Source organism: Ailuropoda melanoleuca, chromosome 4 (assembly GCF_002007445.2).
Source record: "Ailuropoda melanoleuca isolate Jingjing chromosome 4, ASM200744v2, whole genome shotgun sequence".
NCBI classification, from domain to species: Eukaryota; Metazoa; Chordata; class Mammalia; order Carnivora; family Ursidae; genus Ailuropoda; species Ailuropoda melanoleuca.
In genome coordinates, this window is record NC_048221.1 from 10174478 (window position 1) to 10185064 (window position 10587).

The 10587-nt window shown below is 38.6% G+C and overlaps 1 protein-coding gene across 1 annotated transcript in view; it reads right to left on the reverse strand.

The window, feature by feature from the left end:
- The window catches only part of LOC100484475 (adhesion G protein-coupled receptor E2), a 30786-nt gene extending 25686 nt beyond the window's left edge, over window positions 1–5100 (reverse strand). Inside the window, exons 1-4 of the mRNA XM_034657167.1 lie at window positions 4923–5100; window positions 3450–3500; window positions 3065–3187; window positions 772–927 (exon numbers count right to left, since the gene is read on the reverse strand). Of these exons, the coding sequence (XP_034513058.1) occupies window positions 772–927; window positions 3065–3187; window positions 3450–3500; window positions 4923–4953 (361 nt within the window). The 5' untranslated portion in view covers window positions 4954–5100. The remainder of the gene's footprint in view (window positions 1–771; window positions 928–3064; window positions 3188–3449; window positions 3501–4922) is intronic.
- Between the last annotated feature and the right edge of the window lie 5487 nt (window positions 5101–10587).

The following is a 10587-nucleotide window of genomic DNA, read 5'->3' on the forward strand; positions in this document are numbered from 1 at the left end:
TCAAAAAATTGGGGGAAAAAAGAAAATGAACTATTGATACACAAAACCTCAAATATGTCACACTGAGTGGAAGGAATCTGACTCAAAAAGCTACACATTGTATCATTCTATCCATATGACATTTTCAAAAGACAATGTTACAGGTGAAAGAAAACATCTGTAGGTTAGGGGTTGCCAGGGTGGAGGGGTGGGGTGACTATAAAGGATCAGAAAGAAGGAGTGTTTTGGGATAATGGAACTAGTTGGTCTCCATCCTGAATGTAGTGGTGGTAGCCCAAATGTGTACGTGTGTGAAAATTCATAGAACTGTTTGGGGCACCAGTCTGGCTCAGTCGAAAGAACATGTGACTCTCGAGCTTGAGGTTGTAAGTTTGAGTCCCATGTAGAGATTACTTAAAAATAAAATCTTTAAAAAAATTCATAGAATTGTCCATCAAAGAGAAAATAAGTTGATAAAAAGGCTCTGAGGCTTATCATTGTATGGCGGTACCATAATATGTTAAACTGTTCTCCACTAATGGAAGTCATCTGTTTCTAATCTTTGACTATTGATTATGATGTAGTAAAGAATCTTCTGGATATACCTTAACATGGCATTGTAAGTCTGAACAAGAACAAGAAATGGGAGGAATGAACCCCTGATAGACCCAAGCATGCTCTGTCTTGGACTCTCAGATATAAGGGATAATGGTTCCAAGACAGTCCTCAAAATTGACAGGATGAGGTTGGTCATGGGAGTGGGAGAAATGTGTGGTATGGGAAGCTACTTACCTTGACAAGTGTTCTCCTTCTCACTTTGGAATTTGGTGCCCCCTGAAAGGAGCTCATGCCCAGAGGCACATTCACAGTAGTGACTCCCCTCAACATTGTGACAATGTGCAAGGCTTCCACAAGACACATATAGAGGTGGGCCACACTCGTTGATATCTGGAACATAATTGGGAACTGCTAGGAACGCCCAAAATTCTGGTAGGATTGGTAGCAATCAGATTCAAATGATTTTACCCCTTGCATTTTCTTTTCAAACAACATAATGTGCTTACAGGAGAAAACTGGGAAATCAGAAAAGGCAAAGAACATAGAACTATCCAACCACTGAAACTGCAACAGTTTTTAAATAATAGAGAACTGATAATAATCCCACATGTACCTGTCACCCAGCATTACCAATTAGGAAGATAACACTGTTACTTTTTCATCAATTTCCAAGGTGTCAGACCACAGCTTAAAAATTTTTTTTTCACACCTTTTGGTATATACGAATTCTCCCAGGATTTTAGAATATCTTACAACTACTTTTCCACATCAAAATAAAAAATAATTTTAATGCCTATAGATATTCCACAGTAGGAACATTTCATATTTTATCAAACTCATGACGACCTGGACAGACATCGGAATACTAGAGTTTGAACCATGGGTCCAGATTCTTCCACTTCTTAGCTGTGTGACTTTGGACAAATGGCTTCCCCTCTGCAGGCTCAGTTTCCTTATTTACAAGATGGCTCCAACATTGACTTTCTCAAGGGGCTGATCTGAACTTCTCCAGGGACAGTGTTTGTTTGAGAGATTTGTGGACTTCAGATTATCTCTATCTAAATTCCAGCTGTATGACCAGCTGTGTGAATGTGAGCAAACCACCTCTCCAAGTCTCAGTTCCCTTACCTATAAATCAGGGATAATGACAGTATCCACTCGTCTGGTTGTTAGGTAGTTTAAATTAATTTTAACTTTGGAAATAGTGTTTTACAAATGGCAAATGGCCATCTTGGCATGAGGTTGCATGTGAGTATTTTTGGACGGAGGAACTGAGATTATAGGGAGTTCCCGGCAAGTTAGTGCTAGGATTGGTAGAACATTCCAAATCTCTGATGGCTGCATGGCCCACCCTGACCACCTCCTTCAACATGCTGCCTCTGTTTTTGACCAATTAACAGCCAACAACAACAACAACAACTACATTTTGCTGTTTTTGCAAAATGTATTGGCTTCTTATCAAGTGCAATGCACTGTGTTTTACATATATTAATTCATCATTTATGTATTTTTTTTTTTTTAAAGATTTTATTTATTTATTTGACAGAGATAGAGACAGCCAGCGAGAGAGGGAACACAAGCAGGGGGAGNTCAACATGCTGCCTCTGTTTTTGACCAATTAACAGCCAACAACAACAACAACAACTACATTTTGCTGTTTTTGCAAAATGTATTGGCTTCTTATCAAGTGCAATGCACTGTGTTTTACATATATTAATTCATCATTTATGTATTTTTTGATTGAGGTAACATTCGCATAAGAACACTACAGCTGAAACTAATGATGTACCATAGGTTGGCTAATTGAATTTAAGTCAAAAAAGGATATAGAAAAAAAACAACTGTTTTAAAGTGAACAACTCACTGGCATTTATTACATTCACAATGTTGGGCAACCACCACCTGTCTCTAGTTCCAGAACATTTTTGTCACTCCAAAAGAAAACCCCCTTAGGGGCTTGAAGGGGATTAAGAGTACAGTTCTCATGATGAGCACTGAGTAATTGTGAATCACTGAGAATTGTTGAATCACTACCTTGTACTCCAGAAACTAATATAACACTGTATGTTAACTATACTGGAATTAAAATTAAAAACGTAATTAAAAAAAAGAAAGCCCCTTACCCAATTAAGTAGTCACTCCCCATTCTTCCCTCCCCCAGCAACTGGTGACCATCAATTTGCTTTCTGTTTGTATGGATTCCATTTATATGTATTCATTGATTTAAAGCACATAATAGCTAAATGGTTTGATATCATTATCCCTGATGTACAGATAAGGAGATTGAGGCACCGGGAGATGAAATAATTTGCTTGGATTCACGCAGCTGGAATTCAGATAGTCCAGCTCCAAATCCTAAACTTTTAACACTGTACTCCTTGACCATGAGACATGATTGCCCATCTCTTGGCATTCCTCTCCTGCCCTTGGCAAAGAACTTCAGTATTGCTTCAAGGGCTGAGGAATCTGGATATCCCCAGGTGACCCCTCTACCATGACCCCCTCTACTGTCTCTCAGACTCTTTACCTGTACAGATCTCCGAGGGGTTGCTAAAGATGACCTTTCCAGACAGAGAAGTGAATCCAGGATCACAGCGGCAGGAAGTGGCATTGGTACAGTGGGCATTCCGTGGGCATCGAGCACAGGCAGCTGTGGAGAATGGATACATGGGTTTGAAGGCCCTCAGAAGATGCAAACTCCCAGATGGGAACGAGGAGATGGAAGGAAGAGAAGGAAGCTATGCCTGTCTTCATACAAGGAATCATCCTTAGTAATGGACTGGAAGTTTGGGGGAGAATCAGGGTCAAATTCTCAAAGCCTAAGAAGACTGTTCCCAAGAAAATGCCCTTGCTAGTGTGAAGTCCCTTTCCTCAGCTTCAGGTGATGGATGGGGTTTGTTACACATACTCACCTCTCCTCTTCTGGGCAATAGTTCCCAGTGATAATAGCAGGACACAAAGTCCTAGAGCAGAGAGAGAAGGTAAATATGACTGAGGAATGAAATCCAAACCACCCACAGAAATAGCTACTACCACCTGGTTAAGACGACTCTCCCCTATGGCCCCATGGTTTCTGGAGCAACCCAGTGTTTCCTTCTGGACAGGCTCCTAGACTTTCCCACAGGACCTAGGGGGCACATGTTCTCTCTCCCTTTTATCTTCCAGAAGTCTCCTGTGGAATTGATAGGGGCAGGCTTTTAGTACAGGGATCAAGATCTACACAGATGGAAAGTAATAGAACATCTTTTCCCATCCATTTTATGACATACATCTTATGAGGAAAATTTCAGATCAGCCTGTCTTTATTCAGATACTAATACTAGTTCTGTACACTCAGGGTCTTTCTTCTTTTGAAGTGGCTTAAATCCATTTTCACTTTCAGGCTGGCCTGAGATTACACCACTGGTCTTGGAGTTGAACATGATTAATTAAAAAAAATATTTTATTTATTTATTCGACAGAGATAGAGACAGCCAGCGAGAGAGGAACACAAGCAGGGGGAGTGGGAGAGNGTGGCCTGAGATTACACCACTGGTCTTGGAGTTGAACATGATTAATTTTTAAAAAAAATATTTTATTTATTTATTCGACAGAGATAGAGACAGCCAGCGAGAGAGGGAACACAAGCAGGGGGAGTGGGAGAGGAAGGAGCAGGCTCATAGCGGAGGAGCCTGATGTGCGGCTCGATCCCACAATGCCGGGATCACGCCCTGAGCCGAAGGCAGACGCTTAACCGCTCTGCCACCCAGGCACCCCTGAACATGATTAAATTTGAATTTTAGCTCTGACACTCACTGGCTCTGTGACTTTGTGCAACTTGATCTNCTCTGCCACCCAGGCACCCCTGAACATGATTAAATTTGAATTTTAGCTCTGACACTCACTGGCTCTGTGACTTTGTGCAACTTGATCTTTATTTTAAAATTTTTTCAGTTTAATAGAAAATTTCAAACATAGTTAAATGTGGAAAAACAGCCAACTGAACCTATGAGTATTATCACCCTGCTACAATAATCATAAACTTATGGTCACTTTTATTTCATCTACAACTTTATTCAGTCCCTTCCCCACTGGATAATTTGGAGGCAAATTCCACGTACCATATTATTTCACATGATTTATTCTAAGAACAAAATTATTTATAGGTAATAATAACAAAAATATATAAATCATAAATTGAGAAATCCCCAAATAAGCCCCACATTTTCCCTTGGCTGCAAATTCAAACCACTTCCTTCTTGAAAAAAAAGTCCTTTTTTGTTATTATCCTTCTGGAGAATAGTGCAAGAATAAGCTGTGAATCAAGCAGAGGAAAAAGACATTTCTTCAAAGGCATAGAGAGCACTAAAATGGTTTTAGTGGAAGATTCTCACAATTCTACCTACCTGAATGAAATGCAAAATACCTGCCCCTCATGGTACCGAAACATGAAGCCTCAGCAGTGGGGGAATTCGATCTTGAGCTGTGGGTTGATAATACTTCCTGTTGAAGCAAATATGTGCCCTAGAAGAACTGTCTTGGCAAACAGCTAGCCTGAATGCTTTCTTCCCCTTCCTCCACCAATTTGAACTTATCAGATCTTCCTGTTCTGCTTTTTATTCTTTGCCTAGCATTACAAATCTTTACACTGTCAGCCTCCTTGCTGATATTTCTTAATTTCTAATGATGAAAGAGTGAGTGATGGTGAATCTATTTAGAGGGTCTTTCTAAAAGAGTAAATCTGTTGGTCCTTGGCCAATGATGCAGTTCAGTATTGTTGAATAAGACCACTGTCTAGCCAACATTCATTGAGTACCTTCTACATCCTGAGATTTGAGCCATATAGGTTACTTTTCTTCATTCTTAGTTTTCCTCATTGTTTTCACTCTACTGATTCCAATCAAACAAGAATGTGTTGAGGTGGGAAGGCTAGTGAATTTATAGCTCCTAGTTTTATGATATCAGGCACACACATCCCTTAAGATTTTTGTAAGCTGGAAATACTTACTCCTACCAGGGTGTTGGGAGCATTCAATGAGATAAAACAGGAGAAGCACCTGACACATTACATGGTCTATTGGAAATACCTGACAAACAATATTCTTTATATCTTTCTTTGTGAAAGGCAGTTAATCATGCAAATATTAGTTATTTCCATTATTTCACCAACAGTATATTACCATTATTAATTTTTGCTTTTTTTCTGAAGTTCCTTAAAATTATTCAGTTGTCCCCATATTATAATCCCAAGATAAGTAGAACTGGTATTGATATTCCACATGAATGACTTAAAAGTTTTATATCTTAGGTTTTCATTGACAAATTATACAATTTGGCATTTCATTGTTAGAAATATTTCTTGTAACTACAGGCCAATATTCCTGGTGAACGTAAATGCAAAAATTCTCAATAAAAAACCCAGAAATTGCCGCTCAACTCTATGGCCAACTAATCTTCGACAAAGCAGGAAAGAATATCCAATGGAAAAAAATCTCTTCAATAAATGGTGCTGGCAAAATTGGACAGCCACATGTAGAAGAATGAAACTCTTTCATTTTCTTACACCATACACAAAGATAAACTCAAAATGGATGAAAGATGTCAATATGAGACAGGAGTCCATCAAAATCCTACAGGAGAACAGAGGCAGAAATCTCTTTGACCTTGGCCTCAGCAACTTCTTGCAAGACACATCTTTAAAGGCAAGGGAAACAAAAGCAAAACTGAACTATTGGGACTTCATCAAGAAAAAAGCTTTTGCACGGCAAAGGAAAGAATCAACAAAACTAGAAGGCAGCCTACATAATGGGAGAAGGTGTTTTCAAATGACATCATATAAAGGGCTAGTATCTAAGATCTCTGAAGAACTTATCAAACTCAACACCCAAAAGACAAAGAATCAGTCAAGAAATGGTCAGAAGACAAGAAAAGACATTTCTCCAAAGAAGGCTTACAAATGGCTAAAAGACACAAGAAAAAATGCTCCACATAACTAGCCATCAGGAAAATACAAATCAAAACCACAATGAGATACCACCTTACACCCGTCAGAATGGCTAAAATTAACAGAACAGGAAACAACAAATGTTGGTGATGATTTGGAGAAAGGGGAACTCTCTCACTCCGTTGGTGGGAATGCAAGCTGCTACAGCCACTCTGGAAAACAGTAATGGGGTTCCTCAAAAAGTTAAAAATACTCTCTGACTGAGCAATTGCACTACGAGATATTTACCCAAAGATACAAATGTAGTGGTCTGAAGGGGCACCTGCCTCCCAATGTTTATAGCAGTAATGTCCACAATAGCCAAACTGTTGTCCATCTTCATATGAATGGATAAAGAAGAGGTGGTATATATATCGTAATGGAATATTACTCAGCCATCAAAAAGGATGGATACTGACCATTTACATCAATGTGGATGGAACTGGAGGGTATTATGCTGAGCAAAATAAGTTAATCAGGGAAAGGCAGTTATCATATGGTTTCACTAATATGTGGAATATAAGAAACAGCACAGAGGATCATAGGGGAAGCAAGGGAAAATGAATTGGAAAGAAATCAGAGAGGGAGACAAACCATGAGAGACTCTTAAGTATAGGAAACAAACTGAGGGTTGCTGGAGGGGAGGGAGGTGGGGGGGTGGGGTAACTGGGTAATGGGCATTAAGGAGGGCATGTGATGTAATGACCAGTGGGTATTACATACAACTGACCATTAACTGAATTTTACATCTGAAACTAACAATGAACTTTACTTTGGTTAATTGAATTTAAATAAAGAAAATAAAGTTGCATTAAAAAATACTGGCATACTGAATTCAGTAGCACATTTAAAAGGATTATTCACATAATCAAGTGGGATTTTTTTCCTGAGATGCAAGAATGGTTCAACATTAGGGGCACCTGAATGGCTCAGTGGGTAAGCATCTGACTCTTGGTTTCAGCTCAGATCACAGTCTCAGGGTCTTGAGATCGAGCCCCACATTGGGCTCCATGCTCAGCATGGAGTCTACTTGAGATTCTTTTTCCCTCCCTCTCTCTTCCTCTCTGCTCCTCCCCCACTCATGCTCTCTCTCTCAAATCAATCAATCAATAATAAATAAATAAAATCTTAAAAAGGAATGTTTCAACATTCACAAATCAGTGTGATGCATCACATTAATAAAATGAAAGAAAAGAATCATTTTATAATCTCAATAGACACAGAAAGGATTTGACAAAATTCAACATCCATTCATGGTAAAAACTCTTAACAAATTAGGCATAGAAGGAACATACCTTAACATAATGAAAAGCACAAATGACAAGCCCACCGCTAATATCATGTTCAGTGGTGAAAGGTTGAAAGTTTTTCCTCAAAGATCAAGAATAAGACAAGGTTGCCCACTCTCATCACAACTATTCAACATAATACTGGAAGTTGTAGCTAGAACAATCAGGCAAGTAAAAGAAATAAACGTAACAGAATTGGAAAAAAGGGGTAAAATTGTCTCTATTTGCAGATGGCATAATTCATATTCATAGACCCAACCAAAAAACTGTTAGATCTAATCAACAAATTCAGTAAAGTTACCAGATACAAAATTAACATACAAAAATCCATAGCATTTCTATATACCAACAGTAAAATTTATGAAAAAGAAATAAATTGATATCTTTTACAATAGCATAAAAACAATAAAATATCTAAGAGATGAGTTTAAAATTAAAATTGAACTAAGAATTAAAATTAAAATTTAACTAAGAAGATGAAAAATTTCTGCATTGAAAACTGTAGGACATTGTTGAAAGAAACCAAAGAACACATATAAATGGGAAGGTATCTTGTGTTCATGGTTTGGAAGAATTAATATTGTTAAAATGTCAATACCAGCAGGAGTCATCTATAGAGTCAAAGAAATACTTATCAAGATCCCAATGGTATTTTTCCAGAAGTAGGAAAGACACTCCTAAAATTTATATGGAACCACAAAAGACCCTGAATAGCCAGAGAAATCCTGAGAAAAAAGTACAAAGCCAGGGGCATCACACTCCTTGATTTCAGGCTATAGCATAAAGCTCCAGTCATCAAAACAGCATGGGACTGGCATAAAAACAGACAAATAGATCACTGGAGCAGAATGAAGAGCCCAGAAATAAACCCAAGCACATATGGTCAGCTAATATCTGACAAGGGAGCCAACAATACTCAATGGGGAAAAGGTGTGCATGTGAGACCTGAAACCATAAAAATTTTAGAGGAAAACAACAATAAACTTCCTTGACATGGGTCTTAATAATGACTTTTTGGATATGACACCTAAAGCACAAGCAACAGAATTAAAATAAACAAGTGGGACCACATTAAACCGAAAAGCTTCTGTACTGAAAAAGAAAACATCAAAATGTGAAAAGACAACCTGTAGAATGAAACACGAGAGACTATGGACTATGAGAGGGGAGGGGGTGGGGGAATGGGATAGACTGGTGATGGGTAGTAAGGAGGGCACGTATTGCATGGTGTACTGGGTGATATACGCAACTAATGAAGCATCGAACTTTGCATCGGAATCCGGGGATGTACTGTATGGTGACTAACATAATATAATAATAATAAAAAAAGAATGAAAAAAAACATTTGCAAACCATATACAATTGACCCTTGAACAATGTGGGGGTTAGGGGTGTTGACCCCTTGTGTAGTCAAAAATCCATGTATAGCTTTTGACTCCCCCAAAACTTAACAACAAATACCTTACTGTTGACCAGAAACCTTACTGGTAACATAGTTGATTAATACATATTTTATATGTTAAATGTATTTTTTTTACTATATTCTTACAATAAACTAAGCTAGAGAAAAGAAAATCTTGCTAAGAAAATCATAAGGGAGAAACAATATATTTCTAGTACTGGACATATGTTTATGGAAAAAAATCCATGTATAAGTGGATCCATGCAGTTTAAGCCTATGTTGTTCAAGGGTCAAATGTATCTGTTAAGGGGTTAATATCCAAAATATATAAAGAACTTGTACAACTCAATAACAACAAAAAAAAATAACCCAATTAAAAAATGAGCAAAGGACCTGAACAGACATTTCTCCAAGGAAGGTATATGAAAGGCCAGCTGATATAAGAAAAATTGCCCAACATCATTAGTTATTAGGGAAATACAAATTTAAGCCACAGTGAGATATCACCTCACACCTATTAGGATGGCTCCTATTTTTATTTTTTATTTTTTTTTAAAGATTTTATTTATTTATTCGATAGAGATAGAGACAGCCAACGAGAGAGGGAACACAAGCAGGGGGAGTGGGAGAGGAAGATGCAGGCTCATAGCGGAGGAGCCTGATGTGGGGCTCGATCCCGTAGCACCGGGATCACGCCCTGAGCCGAAGGCAGACGCTTAACCGCTGTGCCATCCAGGCGCCCCAGGATGGCTCCTATTTTTAAAGAAAGATTTTATTTACTTATTTTTGAGAGAGAGAGAGAAAACGAGAGAGAGAGAGAGAGAGAGAGAAAGAGAGAGAGAGAGAGAGCACGAGCAGGGGAGAGGGGCAGAGGGAGAAGCAGACTTTTTGCTGAGCAGGGAGTCTGAGGTGAGACTCAATCCCAGGACCCTGGGATCATGACCTGAGCAGAAGGCAGATGCTTAACTGACTGAGCCACCCAGGCACCCTGGGATGACTACTATTAAAAAGACAAATGATAACAGCTGTTGGCAAGGATGCAGGGAAAAAAAGAGCCCTGATGCACTGCTGGTGGGAATATAAATTGGTACAACTATTATGGAAAACTGCATAGAAATTTGAAAAATGTATAGCTACCATATGACACAGCAATCTAATTTTTGCATATGTATCCAAAATACATACACATTTTATTTGTCAATTATACCTCCATAAAGCTGGAAAAATTACTGGGCTGTAAATTTTCTATATCCTTTTTGGATTAATTTCAATGAATTATGGTTTCTAAGAGCTGAGCAGGGAACCCAATGCAGAACTCGATCCCAGGATCCTGAGATCATGACCTGAGACAAAGGAAGATGGTTAACTGACTGAGCCACCCAGGTGCCTCACTCTGT